Below are 20,322 nucleotides of genomic sequence, written 5' to 3'. Positions count from 1 at the left end.
TGTGAGATCAAACTTGAGAGTGAAGGGTGCCTTGGATGCCGTTCACATTCACAATTAACATCCAAATGCCGCTACCCGAAGATCTATTTTAAATACTTTTGAAGAAAAGCTGACACCCATCCAAGCGATAAGCATCCTACATTGGTGTTTCAAGTACCATTCATCTTTAGATGAACAACATTCTAGGCACCCCTGACAGTATTGATGTTAAGCAGCAAAGTGTACCTTCACTTACCAACAGGGGGCTCCGCTTATCAGGTAGGAGCAGCTAGTGCATGTCACCTTGTGTTGGGAGGTTTGCAAGTTCAAAACCCAATGGTATAGTTGTGTAACTGGTACGGGTCAGACTAACCCCAGCTTGCCTTTCATAAAAAAAAACGTGCATCCACCCTTTACATCCGAAGGTTACTGGAAACACTATAAGAGGGTGGGAAATGCATTTCTCGAGAAACCATTTCCGAAAAGGAAATACTGCATTTTCAAAACGGTTGGGAATTGCCAAAAAAATCATGGGAAATACGTTTGCCATACATATCCTCATGTTTCCCATGTGTTTCCCTTTAATGGTCTTTCATGGGATACATGTTTTTCATTTTTTTTTGTTTCATTAATTTATTATATTACTTTTTCTTAGACGTTTCCCATGCGTTTCCTAATCGCTTCTCAGTTCATTTCTCAATTTCACATGCATCTGGAAACCTTGTTTCCCGTTTCCCGTTTCCATTTCCCTTTCTGGCAACCATGGTACATCCAACCTAACTTCGAAACAGCAAAGAGCACCATTAATTTAGCCACACACACACAGGCGCACACACACAATCTTCAGCAAAGCCATGCCTAAGATTAACATATGCCATCCATGCTCACAGCTGAGTAGATATGTGTTTCATGCTCCATTCATGGAGAAAAAAGCGAACCTCAATATCATCACATTCTGGGATTATTTCCTCTTATCTAGTGCCTCAAATTACTAATGGAAAAAAAATTGCAAGCAAAAGCCAAAAAAAATGACAGTGGTTTAAGGGGAAGCACAGCTAATCCAAAGGCAATAAAATGAAATGCCTTTTTCTTTTGAAAGACCCCAGTGCAATGGGGATTCTAACAGTATATGAGGGTAGGGCATCATTCCATTGCCACTTACCCTAACTGCTGCATCCATGTAAAGCCCACCTTCTACACAAGATGGTAACATTGGCTCGGTAAGACAGGTTGCTGCTATTCTTTTTAGACAGCAGTAAACCAATGACAGACCCCACCACAAGGGAAAGAGAAAGCAGAAACAAAGAGTGGGGATTGAGAAAGAAGATGGTAATGTATCTCAAAGCTATATTTTGTCATGAAGAGTTACCACCAGGCCATGAGCATCATCCAACAACTTCCAAACGTCCAGCTGCCCAGCCATATTGTTGCATTCCCTGATGATCTCATCCATGCTGCTGTACTTCTCAATTATCAGCTTCCTTCTCTGCAGAACACATGCAGCTATTGCGTACAACAGCAGATCGTTGGTAGGCGGTGCCCGCTGCGTTATCCTTCCCCAAGCAGATTTGCTGATCCCAGCCCTGATCGCAGCCTGATCTGCCCACATGACCTCCCACAGGCACAGCGTTTGCTCAAAATTCAGCTCCCTTCTGAACAGCACCAACACCATTCTGTACACAAAGAAACAGTCCTCGGCTTTGAGCTTCTCCAAATGTTTATATAAATGGGAATTTTTCAACTTTATGATCTTGGACACTATGTTCAGCTGCCTCCGTATTCCAGCTTCATCAAGCCTGAAATTGTGCCTAGCTTTCTTCATAAACCCCACAAAACACCAGAACGCTTCATCATCTTCCTCCAAGACGGTAATTATCGGTGAAAGTAAATCGCTCATACCCTGACAGTAACCAATCTCTGGGTCATAAATTGCATAGGCCTCAAGTATAGCAATCAAGCGAGCAGCATGATGTATTCGGCATGTATCCAAGTGGTCATAATCCTTCAGGCCCACAGAGTGGGCCAGCTTTCTTGCCCTGTCCTCTGAGACCTCTGCTTGAGCAGGTGAGTATGGGATCCACTCTGCATTGGCACGGACAGCATCAAGCCGGATAATCCTCTGCCACGTGGTATAGTCCTCAATTGCCTTTCCACGAACATTCTTTCCTTCGAGCGGATCCATCGAGGCATTCTTGATGTCATTTTCATCAGTTCTTTCCATGGTGGGAAATGTCTGAATGCTTTCTTCTGTTGAAGATTCACTATCTGAGAATTCAGTCTCCCACACCTCAGTGTGGCCAACAGGTGACTGAGTGCTACAACTAGTTTCTTCTTTTACACGTGAAGTAATTTGTGAGTTCTCCATGTGATCAGTTTGATCATCGGGACATGATACAGTAGGATCATTGTCCTCTATACTCCCTCCCTCAGTGGAAAGGGATTGCCTGGCATTAACCACATCCTCCAAACAAGGAGGCTCCAGATTATCCTGTAAACTAGAACCCTCTCCACTGTTGTTATGTAATTCCTTTGTTTTTTTATTCTCATCGTCATTCTTTAAAAGATGTTTGCATCGTCTTCTCAGGTCCTCGTATTCTTTTCTGCACACAAACCACAACAAATATCTTGTGATCAAAACTAAAGCTCACTGGTATAGCTGAAAGTCAGATGAATAGTCAAGAAGAAGCCCAACCAGCACATAAAATTAATCTACATGCATATCCTTTTAAAGATCACAAACACAACAATGAGATAGATGAAAGGGAACTCAAATATACCTTTTCTGAGCCCTTGTAGCATCTCTATCCACCTTTGTACTGTTCAGTTCATATCTGCATGGCAGAATGCAATCCTACTTAAAGATAATAAATACAAGTCTACTTCAATCAAATATATAAAAAGAACAATACCGTTGTCACCATTAAGCACTCCTAAGACAAATTTTATTAATCATGAACCAATCTAGTCTGAATAACATCAACAAAGTCAGCACGGAAAACACAAATTCCCTGAGAGGGCTATTTGGATGACATCCAAAACCTGGTTTAAAAACAGGCTTTGGGCATTTTTCAGGTTTACCAGAGAAAAACCAGGGCACCATTTGGGTATCACAAGACTGAGTTTTCACAAACTGGATTCTGCATAAAACCTGGGTTGTTCCCTCACTTTTTTTTTATCTAAAAACTAGGTTTCTCTGGTGAGGGGAGTCCCATTTGCACCATTTCCGGAATGAAATGTAGGAAGTCTGAAATTTGAATATAATGACAAAAATATCAAAGATAATTTGAATGGTGCTTACAATACAAAAGTCAGCCTAAATCAGTATGACAATTTTGTGGATGCATTGGAATATGAAGAGACACAAACCCCTACATTACAAGAAGAAAAGTGCAAGAGAGAGGGATGAATGAGAACAAAAAGACGAAATGACAGGAAGTAGATAAATTCTTACACTCCAAGGAGAAAAGGCCAAACCTCCATCCTTATGCTTGGTTCAATTCCCTGCATCAGACATCAGAATGAAAAACATCTTAGGAAAATTTTAGTACAGGGAAACAAAGGAAACCAAGATTAGCCTCTAACAGCAACATCTGAAGACATATATATGAAGATTATGCAAGTAGAAGAAATGTGTCATAAAAGTTAAAGCAGATAGAATAGGTCCTGAATATGAAGAATCCACCAGAGCAAACAATCACTGATATAAGTTAATCCACATTCCATCTCTATATAGCTAGGCTAATGAACACCAAGTAAAACAGCTTACCAACCCTACAGAACCACCAGTTGGAGCCACAAATACATATAACTATGTAAGATACAGCCATTTAGTCTCCAACAAACTATGGAAAAAAACCTGAACAATATATGGTAACCCCAGATGATTCATTTTATCAGATTTGGTTTAGAATATGATTGAGGCCATTGGACAATTCAATTGAAAAAATACCAAATTTTTGTGAAATATAAGCACCTTGTTTGAAGAAACAAATGACGATAAGAGGTCAGGCTCTTAGAAAGGAGCAATCATTAAAGAATGAATGCCAACATTTTGTCTTGGCAGGCGGGAAGGATATAAAATGTAACCAATTTTCCCAAAGCATCCCAGGACTTACCATGTTCTTAAAGGTGGTCAATACAACTAATAAAAATGAAGATTCAACCCATTCTTTCAGTAGGCTAAAGAAATTATGCAAGTACTTAAAAAAAGATAGATAGTAAGATCTAACTAACAAAGAAACAATGCATGGATCTCAAATCCTGTGATATTACATGTCAAGCTGAATGGAAGATTAATAAAACTAACAGATTAACATACAAGAGAAAACAAAAAGATGACAAACAGATTTTCACAATGACACTCTACGGTAATCGAATTTTCCTTCCTTTAAGAATTAAAGATATGCATAGTGAAAAAACTCACCCCACTGCGAACTTTTTTTAAAAACTTCACTCCTCCATCAAGAAGTTTTCCATCTGATGAAAAGAAACTATGCCATTGTTCACGTGAAAGGGCATGTTTTCTCCTCCTACGAGACCATGGAGATTTAAGAGTACCTCTGCAATTCATTGCAAAGTCATGATTGGTTAAATATTAAAATTGACCAAGGAAAGGATATCTTAAGCAGTGCAAGAAGCAAGCAAGCAACACTTACAAAAAATACAAACATGCAACGATCATCAAGAACTCAAAACAAACAAATGCACGTGCACACACACAGACATAGAATAGCTGCTACTTAATAGCCAATTACCATATGTGCAAGCAAATTTACAAGATTAATAACTAAATTCACAATACTGGCTTAGCTAGGTATATATACTTTAGGAAAAGAAATCAGGAAAGGCTTTACAATGATGATGAAGACAAAACATATTGCACATGTAATGGAAGTTTGATCATGATTGCAGTCATATCTAACAGCCATTAAAATGGCAAAGCAACAAAGCTAGAATAAAGAATTAGTGAACAATATTATAAACAATATAAGTTTAGAGATGAAAATTGAGTTTTCAAGCCCTAATAACAGCAAATAACGTTCAAAAAATATTGGAGAAAATGGTCGAATCTCTTCAATCGATCACAAGTATTGTAATTAAAATGTGAAAAATAGGATAGGAACATATCAAATTGATTATTTTATTGTGTTCTAACGGATTTTTTATTCCCTTCTGATAGGTTAATAATATATATGTTACTATTGTTAGTACTGTACTGTACTATCTAGTAGATCCCCACTGGTTTTTAACAGTTATAAATGTTTTACAGATTAAACCCTACAGATATGATCTAAATGGTTTATTCACAAAAAAAAAGATGGTTCTGACCATATATCTGGTATCTGAACAGATTCCTCAAGAGTTTCAAAAATCAATGGTCCACAATGCATTCATGATCGAAAAAAAATAAGGTTTATACATCAAAAGAACTTGATTCTAAATGTGTTTCCTAATAAATAAAACATGCCAAATGCATTTAAGAGGTCTTAGATCTAATGTCTCTTAGCAAACAAGCCATGGTAAATACATCTATATGGTCAAATTGAGTAAACAATGCCTACTACTTTGCCTTTCTAAGCCACATACATGCGTAAATGCATGTGAGAGTGTGTGCATGTTGCATGCTGAAAACAAAATGACTTGCAGGAAAGAGGCACGCCTCAATAAGGCTTATTTGAATTTATACCAGCATCACAAACATGCATTTCATCAATGCTTGTAACGCCCATTACCCCATCCAGAAGGATTCAACATTCAACAACTAGAATCAAGTCACAAACATTAAAAAATAGTTGCCTAAACTAAAACGTTAGTCCGACAGACCAGGCCAACATCCAAAGGATCAGAAATTGCTCATCAGACCAAGAACAATAGGTGGGGGATTCTCCATTCAGGTTGCTCCAATTACAAAACCCTTTGATCTTCCCCATTCTGCCATCCTCAGAAAAAACAAGCAAGCTTTCCTTTTGCATTTTGAACAATTAATCTTTCAGTGAATTATCTCACAAATTAAGAATCTTTCAGTGAATTGTCTCAAAAATTAAGAATCAAGCACAATGTCAATCACCTAAATCAAGCGTGGTTTCATTGGATCTAATGAAAATGACGGATGAGCATGACTGAACAAGGACGAAGAAGATCCCACATGCTCACTAGCAGTTTATCCAATTCAGGAACTTACCAGTTTCTGAAATCTCTTCAGTGGGGCCAAATTCTACAAGTCGCGCTTCCAAATTACTCAAGCAGGATTTCTAGAAACACATTCTCCAAACGGCAGTTTGGCAACCATTTCAAAACTGTTTTTAGACGCACTCTAATTGGCATCACCAAACTATCCCACCAGTCAAAGAGAAAAACATAACCATAATCTAAATCAAAGTCCAAACTTTTACTGCACCCTTTCATACAACATCACCATTCCACAAAACCCAGAAACCAAATCGCACATATAAATTTCCCCAATTGAAACTAAAAACACAGCACTCCAATATCCCCCCAGAATCACTACAATTAAGTAATTCTAATTCACCAATTTCAATTCACACATAAATTAAAAATGGATAAACCAAAAATACCAATAAGAGATCAAGATCATCGGATTAAAAAAACAAAATTTACTGTAGTAGATAGACACAGACCGGGATGATGAGAAACAATAGAGAGTTAGCCGCGGAAAGGAAACAAAGAATAGAGAGGCGGAAAGGAAAAAAAGAATTGAGAGGAAGAGAAAGATAAAGAAGAGGGACTCACCGTCTGGAGAGGGACGAGGATGACGACGGGGACGACGATGGAAGCAGCGACGGTGGCCACGAAGAAGAAGGTGAGGAGGACAAGGACGAGGGAGACGACGACGACGACAACGACGCGGCGACGTAAATGAGAGATCGAATGTGTACCCACGAAGAAGAAGAATTGTGGGATCTACCTAGGATTCCCATCTATGAAACTGTTGGTGGTGGAGGGGATTACCTACGACGGGAGTAGATGAGGGCGGCGGCCAGGGCCACGCCCGCCATGGCCGTGACGAAGAGGGCTAGCCCATCGGAAGCTCCCAAGAAGCCACCTCCGCCGCTCTTGGTGGCGGTGGTGGTGTTGTTGCTAGCTTTGAAAGCCCAGGAGCTCAAGAACATTGAAGATACGCGAGCTACGATTCCACCACCACTTCCTCCGCCGCCTCGGGATCGCCCCTCCACCATCACCAATCGACCGCTTCCCTCACTGATTCTGCCTTTACTCTCTCTCTCTCTCTCTCTCTCTAAGGAAGAGGAGTGAGAAGGGGAACGGAGGAGATGTTATTCTAGTAGGATCTTTAATAAAGTCGAAGAAAGGTGGGCTTGGTCTTCGGGTGCTGTTTGCTGACTGGAGTCATGCTCGAAGTAGGGATGTTAATGGATCGAATTTTGCCCGATATCCAACCGAATCTGATTTAGTAGGATTTGGTAAGCCAAAACAATATCAGATTATAATCGGACATGAATATGGTTTCTTTTGCTATCGAATTCGACAAGTATCTGGATTTGATGGATATCCAAACCCAATTGCTTGTAAAAAAAACCTATTTTTTTGAGCTTTTCACCATCCAAATCTGAATCCGATCTCCAATCCATTTTGTCCGATATCCCATTAGTCAAATATGATATGTGGCAACATCCGATTAGTTGAATTTGATATTTGGCCGCATTGGATCTGAATCCATTACATCTCTAACTGGAAGTCACGAATCTCGTTCTCAAGAAAATCTCATCAGCTAGGGAAAATCTTGTGATATTTTCCAAATTTTATTTTTTCTGAGAAAATATTGGTATGCGTTTAACGGTAGAATAGCAGCTATAAAAAAATCTTGTTAAAATAGTGATATTTTCAAAACATCTGCGGTATTTGATAAAATGCCTGCATATTTACAAATTCATCAGCCCCCTTTTAGTTGATGTCATTGGGTTTTGATCCTCTGGTGTCGTTTTTATGTGAGAAGTCCATTAAGGGTGATTTGAGTGGGCTGTCCTTGATTTTGGTGGAGCGTTATTGCTTTCTTCTATTGGCACATAGTGGCGGTAACTGGTATCGTGGGCATTTAGGGGACCAATTAGACCTGGCTCGACCATGGGTCAGGTTTGGGTCAAGGTTTTAGGTCCGGAGCCATTAGCTATCGCGCAAAAACTTGGCTCGTTATATACGTGGGTTGGGTTTGGGGTAGCTCTAGCTACTGGACCGGTTCGACGGGTTCTGAGCTATTTATTAATTTTTAATAATATAATTTTTTAAAATAATGAATGTACCTATTATTATTTACCTAATTAGTTGCAAAAACTAAAAAGATAATTAGTTGGATATATGGGAACTTGTTAATTGTTTATTATTTACCTAATTAGTTGTACTAATTAATTGAGTTTGCATTGGGCCGGCTTGGGCCTGACCCGCTTCACACTGACTCATTGGGCCAATGGGTCGGGTCATGGACTGCTCTTTAAACCCGAGCTCGTTACAAACTGAGCCAAAACCCGGTGCATTAGTAAATGGGCCAGGCCATCTTTGGGCTGCGCCACACTTAAAGCCCGATGAGCCAAGCTCTAAACGGGCTCGGGCCGACCCAAGGCCCACCCCTATTTAAGGCTATATATCAGGTGGCCTGATTTTCTTTGCATCATTAAGATGTGATGGTACCGAAGCAGGTTATATGCCCCTCTCCCCCGAAGACGGTCGTTAGCTACATCATGTGTTTGGGGGTCCCAATGAGTGTCATGTATGTAAGCACGTGTGGCTCGTATCCCTATGTTTGTCAGCATCAGTTAGCATCAAAGTTCGGTGTGGTTATAAAGACTTAAGTACCCTTTCCTTCATTGGTGCCATAAAAATGACGATTCTAGAAAATAAGCAGTTGCAAAGACTTAAGTACCCCCAAGATGGTTATTTAAGACTCAGTCCCTGCACTGCAGGATTATTCGAGAAAGGAATGCCCCTTGAAGAAGACCATGAACATCAACCCTCTCTCTCCCCCTTCTCTTTCTACCTTTGTGCACATCCAACTGCTGATCCTACACTTCTCCATCAAGCACCGACTGACGTGCACACTGACTGTAGCATGGTTCAACTTGATGAGTTGTGGAGCCTGATTAAGAGTTTTTGCCTTTACAGGAGGGGGGTCCGGGGGCTCCTCCCGGTGCGGGTCCTGGGGGGGGGGGGGGGGGGGGGGGGCGCCCCTGGCGGGGGTCTTTGGGGGGCAGCGCCTCTCAAAACAAATTTTTTTTTAGGCCTTGTATAAATTTTTTCTTTTTCTTTCCTCTTATAACTGTCGAAAAAGAGCAATAAAGTGTTTTGTTTGATCGTGGCGCTCATATGTTTTCTTCGATTGTTTTTTGCTCGAGGATTTCGTAACACTCTTTTTTCGTGATTTTTTGTTTTTTTTTTCTACACGATTTTCGTAAATCGCTACTCGATATAGCGATTTACGAAAATCGCATAGCGATTTGCTATTTTTTTTTTCACTACACGATTTTCATAAATCACTACTCGGTTTTGCGATTTACCATTTTTTTTGCGCTACGCGATTTTCGTAACCGCCCCCTTGAGTACGATCTTTGTCATGATCAAGTTGTAATCGTCAGCCGTCCCGATGGCAATCTTAATGTCCATGATGGGAAAGTCAGAGAGAAACGTGCCATTCTCGACACCCGTGTTGAGCAGCGTCAGGGTGACCTAGAAGGCATAACCCTGATCAAAAGTATTGCCGACGTAAGAGTAGCCGGATTGTACTTTGAAAGACTCCGTTGTAGGTGTCCCTCGAAGGCGGCGAAGGAGCCGCCATAATCGATTGTCTGCTAGACGAGGGCAACATTTCAACCACTGCTAGCAGAAAGATGATGATGATCACCATCAGATCGCCAGTTCTTTGCCTCCCTTAATTTCTTCTCTAGAGAGAGAGATCTAGAGAGAGAGGGAGGGGGGGAGGGTTACAGTGTTTCACGGAGAAGAAAGAAGGAGAAGATGCCGACGAAAAGTTCAAACAAAAAAGAAAGAGAGAGTGCTTCAGGTTCGTTTCGCTGTTTAGACTTTGAAGAGTCAACATCATCCTCGACTTTCTGAATGTAGGACATTTTTGTTATTTTCTCTAACCATCTTTTCATAGCAAGAAAGGATACTTAAGTCTTTGCAACCGCACCGGACTCTGATGCTAAGTGATGCCGACACACATAGAAATACGAGCCCTATGTGCTTAAATACATGGTGCTCATTCGGACCCCGAACACGCATTGTGGCATTCAGTGCGTCTTTGGGGGAGAACACACACCACCCTCTCTGATGGTACTGACGGTTGGTAAGAGCTGTCAGTGAACGTGGTACAGTTGAATAACTGGTGGGGTCTGCCTAACCCTATCTTGGCTTTCAAAAAAGAACGAAGATGTGGTGGTGCAGACCTGATGTATACAATGCAGTGTGTCTCCAGCGTATCGACATTTACTTTGATGCTTTGGGTGTTTGTGGCGTATGGAGTCTAGCATATTGATGCCCATCTTTTATTGTTTTGGCTCATCATGGTCATTTGAGCATGCCATCACAATGTGGGGGTGCTAGGTATCAAAATTTATTTTGGTATAGTTTGGGTGTTTGCGGAATTGTGACCTTGGAATAGGCTATAGATTATTGACAGTCTTTGCAACTGTGTGCATCTGATATATATTCTTGTTCTCTGTTTGTGTTCCTGAGCAGCTTTTGGATATTGTAGTTGGTGGTTGGTCGTATAAGTATGGTGAAGGGAGTCCCTATTTAGCTCACTCCTGTGAAACTCGATGGGACCAATTATGCATTTTGGTCCAATTTTATGACGATTGTTATTAAAGGAAATGACTTGAAGGGTATCTTAATGGTACAAGTGTGAAGCCTAAGGAAGGTGACATTGATTTTAATACTACGGCGAAGGAATGGAAATTGAACAATGTGAAAGCCAATTCGTGGATACTTGTTTCTATAGATCAGAAAATTGCAATGAACGTATCCAGTTTCAAGAATCCAAGGATGCATGGGATACCTGAAACAAGTTTATATGTAGGAAAACTGGGTGAGACAGGTCTCTCAACCAGGGGAATAAGTTTTCTCAAGACTTTTATTTTGAAATGCAACGTTTATGGGGCTCACTTGATAGAGTAGCAAGAAGTGTCAGAAGTGCAAATTAAGATTGTAAAGCATGTGGATGCTGAAAACCACCCCGAGGGAAACGCTAGGATTGATTGAGCTGCTCCTGGGACTTCGTCTTGAATATGATAATATAAAGTGCAATCATTCACATGACTTTTTCCCAATCACATTGGCTATCTCCGAGCTGATTGCATGAAGTCTCTTTAATCCTATTCTGCAGGAGATTCGGTTATTTTGGCATCCAAGCAAGGAGGGAGTTACGGTAGAGCGCAGGTTAGGACACTTCAGTTTGATTTGAATGGTGTCAAATGTCATTATTGTAAGAAGATGGGAGCACATTAAAAGGAGTAGACTAGTGCTGAAAAGGAATAATGCCAAGAATAGTGGGAGGGATTCTGAATCCAGTGGTGTGAGTATTAAGAAGAGTACTAGAAAGGATGATGGAGTGATAGCAACAACATTATCAGTTGCAACAACAAATTCACCCTGGGCTGCTTATGCTTCTTCTGGTACCATTGGATGTGATTTTGTAGATGTCTTTAATATCAGTCATGGTTGGTTAATAGATTTAGGAGCATTATGTTAATAAATCTATGTTAACTAATTGTAAACTATGTTGTGGTACCTTTCAATGGCCCCCTTGTGAATGTTTCTAAAGTTGGTTTAGTTACTTTTGCTTTCAATCCTAGTGAAAAACTTAATAATCTTAAGGTTTTCTTAGTTTCTTCTCTTGACATAAATTTAATCCCTATTGGCCAAATTATCCAGTACAATTATGATGTTATTTTCATCCCTTCTACAGGTTTTCTTAGTTGTCACGGAAGAAGATTAAAACGGAGCATAGGCAAGGCCATCTTTAATTTTTTGGATAAAATATATGATATCATCTGGTGTTTTAAGTAGTGATTGTACATGTGAGGTGTCTGATGAGGTCAAGTGTCGTGAGAGTTGTAGGTTTTTAAGAGTCAGGCTCTCTTGTTTATTCTTAGGAAAGTTGAGTTTGATTATCCTTTTGATTTGGTTTATCCTGATGTTTAAGGTCCATCCCATGTTGCTTCCAAAGGAGGGTTCATGTAATTCGTGACTTTTATTAATGATTTTATTAGATATCTGATTAAAATCTTTAAGAAATTTTATGTGTGAGACTCAATTTATAGCTAAGGTAATACACGGGGTGCGGAGACCCAAATGGATCATACTAGGCAAAATAATATTTGAATCTATTTGAAGACCCAAATGGATCACACTTAGAAAATAAATTCATGGATCTATTTGACGAAATGAATCCAACTGGACTTAGTCGGATGGCAACACGAACCAGCCTCTAGTTCGGTCAACTGAACTCAAACCAAAACCAAGCCTTATGGTTGATTCGGTTGCAAGGGTCAAGTAGAATAAAAACTGAACCAAAATCGGGTCGACGCATCAGACCGGCTAAAAAAGTATCATCCAAATCACGAGCCTGCTAAGGACCAGATCGGCCCAGTGAAATAATGTACTATTTCAGGAAACTGATCCAGGTCAGTAGATGCAAGTACTGGCTCTACGATTTTTTTTTAGAAGGGTCGAAACTTGACAATGATCCTGATTCTCATCGATCAATGGCTAAGCTTGATGTCGTCTTCCACCGACAGAAGCCCAAACTGAAGGACGATCGCCACTGGTCCCAGTGGTGATGGTCAGAAACCATTCTAAACAGTCGTCAAACACAAAACAAAAAACTGATAGGTCGGTAGAGCATATACCCTCCCGCCATCCAGCGAGCAGAGGAAGAAGGATCCTCTATTGCATGTTGTCCGCCGTCCGACGACCTAAAGGAGGAGGAGGGCCCTTCCAACATCCGATAAATAGGGGGGAAATCAATTGGAGAGCCGATCGGCCCTCCCGTTCGGTTGTCAAAAGAAAATGGTGAACCTTCTTTTGCCGACGTTCAGAGAAATTGAACAACGACAACCCACCATCAGACGTCTTGGGTTTTCATATAGGCGACACCACCCCCTCCTTTTGCTGATGACCAAAAAAGGGATGAAACCCTTTTCTGTTCAACGATCAGGGCAGTCCGTCCAACTGAACGGAAGGTAGAACACCCCTCTACGGTGTCGTCCGTCGTTCAGTCAAAAGAAAAGGGGGAGGGTCGATCGATCCTCCCTCTTGTAGTATCCGGCAAACAAAAGTGGGAAGGGGCTGAATGGCCCTCCCAACTGTACTATCCGGTGATGCAAAGGGAGAGGATTGAACGACCCTCTCACCCATCCAGGTATAACTGAATGGCCGAGGAGGGTCAATCGGCCTTCCTCCACCCACGTCCAGTCACCAATCAAGCTAGATCGGTGCCAACAAAAAAAAATAATTTAGACAATAAAATCGTATTTTCAACTATTTAAGGAAAACAATAGCTTTGATATCAATTGTTGAAATTTGTAAATCCATCGAAAACAAAAAGGATAGTCAAACATGTTCTCGCTAAATCGATGAAATCAAAACTAAAACTTGATCTTAATGCAGAAGTGTACTTGAATCTATAGGCGCTCTAGTAGATCGTTGACAGGTATGATTTTCTAGAACCTGCATACGTGGTCATATTCTTTTCTCAAAACCTTATGAGAGAGACTGAATCGCTTGATGATTATGGAGAGTCTCAAAGAGAGGGTCATTATATAAGTTTTGAGAACCATAACCTAATCTGTTTTCAATTAGAAGTTCAATCCATTATAAAATTAAAGATAGAACATGTCTCTTCACACAGTGTTTCATGCCATATGAGATATCATATGGCTCAGTCGAATTTGATCACATAAACTGAACCTGAACTTGAGACAATCTATAATGTACGGTTTAACACATGTAGGCCCATACAATTTTTTCCAACACCCAAGTATTTAATGGGCAAACTTTCCTATTTGCACTCAAACACACAAGTAGCAAAATCTTAGACTTTCTTTATTAAAAATAATCACCTGACTCTTTGACTCATTAATTTGAAGCCCTCAAAAAATACCTCAAAACAAGCCATAGGGATTTCAAATTTTTCTGTGATGCCTCCCAAAAAATTAGGACATCATCTGCAAAAAGGAGATGGACAAGTTCAACAAATCAGGGAGCTTAATGCCTTTAAATAACCCTTATTTCCCTACTTCATCCAAGAGACAAGAAAACCGTTGCATTGCCAGAATAAAAAAAAGGGGTGATAGAGGGTCTCTTTGCCTAAGACCACTGAAAAAATTCACCCCTCTCCATTGATGTTAATTGCTATTGTAGCAGATGAAAGAGTAGATTTTATCCATACTGTCCATCTTTTTTCAAATCCAGATTGGTACAAGTACCTTAGTATAAATAACCATTTGATTGAATCAAAAGCCTTTCTTAGATCGATCTTAAAAATAAAAGCTTTTCTCTTTGAAGCATGAATAGAGTTCTTTGAAGCATGAATAGAGTGAATTACCTCATGAGCTAGAACCACACAATCATGCAAACGCCTACCCTGGAGGAAAGCACATTGAGTTGGGTAGATCACAGAAGGTAAGACCTTAAGCTGGTTGCCGAGAGTTTTAGTGAACACTTTAAAGGTGGTGTTTAGGAGGGAGATTGGTCTAAAATTTGTGATATCATTGCTGCCTCTTTCCTTAGGAATAAGAATGAGATACGAAGTCCTTGAAATCCTGTATAACGTCATCTTACATGAGTCCCATATTGCCGTATAGTGCTCAATTGGAAAACTGTCTGGCCTCAGCAATTTTCCCCAACTGTAAGTCCCTCACCACATCCTTAACCTCTTTCCAAAGTGAATAGCTCCTCCAAAAGCCGTGAATCTTCACTTGTGATGTGCGGTAAAGCCAACAAACTGTCATAGTCCTCAGATGATCCTGGGTTCGAGAATATTGACCCAAAAAAGAGAGTGTGCTTCTCTCACAATTTCTCATCCGCAAATATGTTCCTAAATGAGCTCAAATGATTTATTCTTCTCTTGAATGATGTAAAAGCATGAAAGTATTTACTATTGACATCGCCATGTTTCAACCAATGTACTTTTGGTCATTGTTCCTCCCTTATTCTTCTCCGTTCTGCAATGCTATTAATCAAGCATGATTGCCTAGCTTGGAGAGATTGTCTCGTATCCTCTTCACGTAATTCCCCAATCAATGCTTCATGAATGCTTCCTAGTTCCTCTTTTTAAACCATTAAATCAACTTCTTCCACGTGAAATCAAGTTTTGCCGTAACATGTATTGCAACCCCTCCCCGCCTCCTCCCCCCCCCCCCCCCCCACCACACACACACACACACACACACACATCTAACCTCATGTTGGACCAACCACCATTCCATTCATTCAACATTTTACTCATTCAGCCAATTGAATACGGGGTAAGATGGAAAAATGTAATAAGGAATTCATATCGGACTACCTATTAGGGGATACATTTTTTTCTTATGTATTTGGATTTGGATTATCCATTGTTCAGATTCAGATTAAAACTGCATGCTTAATCCAAATCCAGTTATCAATCAGGTATCATATGTTATACTGAATCCGACTAAATGGGTTTGCATTTAATTAGATATCCGTACCAAATCCAATCCGTTGACATCCCTAGGACTCTATTTGGTTTGGTAGAAGGGTATCGGAATAGTTGGGAGGGTGTCGGAGACAGTTACATAACATGGCAGGATGTAAACTGATTTGGAGTGTGTTTGGAAGAGAAAATTTGAGGAAAGCGTAAATGTCGGTTTGTAGTTAGCCATCTCCAAATACCAAAAATTTTAAATTTCAACTCTTCTAATAAAGATGATGTATTTACAACTCCTTGAATCACAAGGATTCATGTGGGTTCCTAAATTTCTGATGGCCTCAATTATTTTACCTTATTTACCTTAATAAATCCTATATTTACATAAGTTACCTCATTATTAAGTGCAATAATGGTGCAGTCAAGAGGCTAACAATTAGGGGTGGGCAACGGGCTAACCTGGCCTGCTAATGGACTGGGTCAACCGGGCCATTGACCTAACTGTTCTGGTCAAAGTCCAACCTGTAAATTGATGGGTTGGGCCGACTTGTTCAGAAAGCCTTGGTCCACAGCTCGCCCATTGTGCCTGTGGGCCTAATCGGGTCAAGTCGGGTTTATATATATATATATATATATATATATATATATATATATATATATATATATATATATATATATATATATATATATATATATATATATAGGTCAAGTAGAGTCGTGGCTCAGTCAGTTTCAACTCGGTTCAGGTCGAACTTGAACCTAATTTATAGGCTCATGACGGGCTGTCTGACTCATTGCCCACCTCTACTTACAACTATACTCACCTACAATCAAACATGGTGAGAATCATGTGAAAGCCTGAAACCTTCAAATAGTTACTTATACTTCCAAACAAAAAGAGAGAATCCACAGCTCTTTTAAAATCCAATTTTCTTGCAAATCCCTTCAAGACTTGTTCCCAAACATAGCCTAAGTGTTCTCAGCTGTAACAGGTTCTTGCTTTCAAAAAATTGATGCATGAAATCAGGTCAAGTTGACTAAAAACACTGCACTTGTTGAGCACTAAACTCCAGAAAATTTCATCTGTCGTTGAAGTGTTCCCTTGCGTTAACTGAAGAGAGTGCCCTTGAGAATTGATACTCCTAATTCGCATGACCTAAGCATGGATCCCATCATTTGACATAGGATGGTTTTCATTCTACATTCAGTCTTGCGGGCAGGTTATATGTTCAAGTGTTCTTGGGTCCCCACTGAGCGCCACGTGGCGCTCAGTGGGGTGTAAGGGGGAGCCGCACACCGTCGTACATCCTGCAGGCTGTTGTACGGCTCCTCCATACAGCCCACTGAGTGCCATGCGGCGCTCAATGGGGACCGAGGAACATGCACGGTAGCTACAATGCATGTTCTGGGGGTGCACACGAAACACCCTCTCTTCAGTCTTGGTCGGAAGTCTAACCAACGTCTAGAATTGGTCTACATTCTCACTTGAGTTGGACTCATCCTAGCTGTTCAGATGCATCTGCTGGACGGCTAGGATTAATGTAAGATACTTTATGTCCTATGTCAAAGGATGAGATCTTTTTGGTGAGCCCCTGCTTGTGTTGTTACCGGTAAACTCTGGCCGGTTTGGCCGGCACTCCAAATCAATGAAGCCAGCCCTTTGCTTATAACTTCCATTGCCAAGGAAGGCAGGCCTCTTATTTTGCATGGAAGTTATAATGCTTTAAATTTAAGGACCTCAAGGGGTTACCCATACGGCTTCAGGCTTGTGGATAGAGAGCTTTCCCAGTTTCTTAAAAAAAGAAACCAGCAAGGGCTCTGCGTGTGGTTGGTAGGAGTTGTCAGTGCACGTTTCCTTGTGGTAGGACATTGCAGGTTCAAAACCATTGGATAACTGGTGGGGGTGGGAGTAACCTCAGCTTGCCTTTCAAAAAAAAAAAAAAGAAAAATAAAAAGAAAGCTTTTTTATAATAACCATGAGGGTGTTTAAATGGTTCAGATTCGGGTAGGATCTAGGCATTACCAAGTCCAATTTAACCGGGTTTGGAGTCAGATTTAGATGAAAAAAGATAAAACCAAATCCAAATCCTGTATTTACACTTAATCGGGTCGGGTTTTTAATCGAATTTAGGTTTTAGTCAGATTCACGTTTGGGTTTAAATGCAAAACTAAATACCAAACCCAGATCAGATTATTAATCGGATCCAGATTTGACTACCAAACCTACTTAATGGACTCGGATTTGGGTCAGGGATTGTGTTGCACCCTAACCGTTTACATTTTCTGGTCCCGGACGGAAAGAGGTGTAGTGACTATCCCAGTCATATGGAAGCCATGGAGAGCTCCCTCTCTCTGACCGTTTCCTACACCAATCAAATGAACCTGGACGCTTTCTCTTTCCACATCCATCGGATTGGCAAACCTAATCTTAAAAAGTTGGCTCACTTTTAGGAAACAATTGCCTACAAGGGCTCCACTCATCTGGTAGGAACGACTAATGAATATCACCAAGTTGACAGGATGTTACGGGTTCAAAACCCATGATGGACGTCTGGGTGTAATCCTCAATGGGCGGGAAAAAATTTTAAAACTCCTTGAAATGGTTGATCCTTGGAGAGTCTGATTTGATCAAAACAACTTACATTAATAAGAAGACAGGGGTCAACATAAGGAATGAGTGAAACCTATTTGCGGTGCTCGATAAGCCACGTGACCATCATCATCTTTTGGCATCAAACTTTGTATTGGTGAGTATGCAGAAAGTGAATAACGACTTAAAATGGAAAGTATTTGGTGTGTAAGGAACCTCTCAATTGGAAGAAGTTCTAACCTTATACCGTGTTCAGCCTGGATAAAATAGATTAAAATAGATTCTTGGATGGTATATTTTTTTTTATGTAAAAATACAATTTTATGAGGGTTTAAAATTTGGTATATCGTAAGATGTTGATCTTTCAATCCCTGTAAAATCTTACATACAAGTTTGAATAAGGTGATCTATGCATGGATTCTGCTGACCCAAACATGTAGATCACATCTAGAGGATCAAAAAATCAGACACAATCACATTGCACACTTTAGTGTGCCCCTGGAGCAGATCTGCCCCACATCTTCTGTTGGGCCCCACAACTAACAGGCTATATTCCAGAGATGGAAGGCAGTCAAGTGGAGATCTAACCCACATCAAAAAAATTAAAAATGTCAAAAAGATTTATTTTACAATAGGTTCCTTACCCAAGAGTCGGGTTTGGTTCGAACCCAGGTAAAACCAGACTTAAACCAGATTTGAGATGATGTTTCCAGGTCTGAACCTGGGTCTATCGAACCCATTATAAAAAAAAAAAAACCATACCTGGTTCCTATCAAAACTACATGAACCAAACCTGATAAAATAATATTTTTTTTATTATCATTTTACATTGAAAAATTGGGGATCTTAATTGAAACTCTGGTCGGGCCTGAGTCTTATATAAAATTTCATCAGGTCTTCTTATTTATCACCAAATCCTGACCTTACAGTGTTTGGTTTGGGTCGAATCCAGGTCAAACTCGACCTATTGACACCCCGAGGGTGGCAAACATTAAAATACATGGTAAAGCACAAGCCAAACAGGTGAAATGGTCGGTAGGAAAGGAAAATGGATGCCATCATGTGGGTCTATTCTACATTTAATCCTAGCCGTCCACTAGGTAGTTGGCGTGGGCATATCTTTTCTCTCTCTCTCTCTATGTCTCCCGTGGGCAATGATTTCTGACTTCACCGTTCCCAGGACGAATGAGACTCTACCACGTAAAGTGCTTTCTTTTTCTGCGTTTTCCGGGTTTGGCCTAGAGGTGACCAGGTTCACTGTACGAGCGGCTACCCCCATCGTCCGTTTTGCGTTCCTAATCCTTCGCTTTCTATCGTCCAAGCTCCGAGGAGAAACAACTCTCGTCATTCCACAAAATATCTCAAATGCCATTGCATCGATAGCCATCGTGTATCCAATTAGGCAAATATCCAGACGGCATCTACACCCAACCCATATCCAACTCATTCATTGCCAAATTGCAACTGTACTCAACCACTAGTCCATGGTGCAATTTCCCAACTCATCTCGATTAGTGAAGTGTGCAACTAAGGCGCAACCAAAGCACCTTTCTAGTTAGCAAAACTCTGTTTAAAACACGTACTTTCAATAAAACTTTGAAAATGAAAAGAACAATTGAAACTCTCTTAATTTTTCAAAATAAAATCGACATAGAAGCTCGTTCTTTTTAGACAAGTGTTAAGAACACGAAAACTTATATTATCTAAGTAAAATATTTTTCAAAAAAACTAGATTACAAATCTAATTGAATTTGATCATAATGGTTCTTGAAACTGAATCTCATTGTTTCAGTATCAATCTTAACTTGTTTCTCATAGAAAAATCTCATATATATATATATATATATATATATGCACATTTTGTTGCGCTTGTTTTATAAAATTAAAACCAAATTAAACACAACAACCGTAAGTACAATAGACTGAACCATCACAACTAAGTCTCTGCACCTGGGGCGGTTTCTCGGAGTAAAAAAAAACTAAGAAAGCCGCAGCTGGCCGTACCTTAAGAGAGACTCAACCAGTTCAGATGCCAACCCTAACAACTGCATCCAGCTCCGCGCATTCTTACTAAAAATAGCGACCCAGAAAAGAACCTTATGAGGAAGGACATTTT

At 40.2% G+C, this 20,322-nt stretch overlaps 1 protein-coding gene across 3 annotated transcripts; it reads right to left on the bottom strand.

The window, feature by feature from the left end:
• Window positions 1-1,038: 1,038 nt before the first annotated feature.
• Window positions 1,039-7,302, bottom strand: LOC149836303 (rab GTPase-activating protein 22-like). Of its 3 annotated transcripts, none has more exons than XM_090009116.1 (5): window positions 6,949-7,302; window positions 4,403-4,538; window positions 3,431-3,480; window positions 2,757-2,810; window positions 1,039-2,579 (listed from the first exon to the last, which is right to left on the bottom strand). In XM_090009116.1, the coding sequence occupies exons 1-5, from the start codon at window positions 7,173-7,175 to the stop codon at window positions 1,325-1,327; spliced, it is 1,722 nt and encodes a 573-aa protein (XP_089865242.1). In that variant the 5' UTR covers window positions 7,176-7,302; the 3' UTR covers window positions 1,039-1,324. The 3 variants fall into 3 exon arrangements, with proteins under 3 accessions (XP_089865242.1, XP_089865243.1, XP_089865244.1); XM_090009117.1 differs by having other exon boundaries at window positions 6,730-7,174; XM_090009118.1 differs by lacking the exon at window positions 6,949-7,302 and having other exon boundaries at window positions 4,403-4,549.
• Between the last annotated feature and the right edge of the window lie 13,020 nt (window positions 7,303-20,322).

The sequence above is a fragment of the Nuphar pumila genome, chromosome 6 (assembly GCF_984573655.1).
Source record: "Nuphar pumila chromosome 6, dmNupPumi1.hap1.1, whole genome shotgun sequence".
Taxonomy (NCBI): domain Eukaryota; kingdom Viridiplantae; phylum Streptophyta; class Magnoliopsida; order Nymphaeales; family Nymphaeaceae; genus Nuphar; species Nuphar pumila.
Note: the sequence above shows the minus strand (reverse complement) of the source record. Positions and strands in the feature narration are given on the sequence as shown.

Excerpts from the sequence above, each read along its gene's own strand:
- LOC149836303 (XM_090009116.1), bottom strand. The coding sequence starts at position 7,175 with ATGGTGGAGGGGCGATCCCGAGGCGGCGGAGGAAGTGGTGGTGGAATC. Across the intron at positions 3,481-4,402 it reads TAAAAAAAGTTCGCAGTGGG|GGAATTGAACCAAGCATAAG; the intron begins GTGAGTTTTTTC and ends TGTCTGATGCAG. Across the intron at positions 2,580-2,756 it reads GCTACAAGGGCTCAGAAAAG|AAAAGAATACGAGGACCTGA; the intron begins GTATATTTGAGT and ends GTTTGTGTGCAG.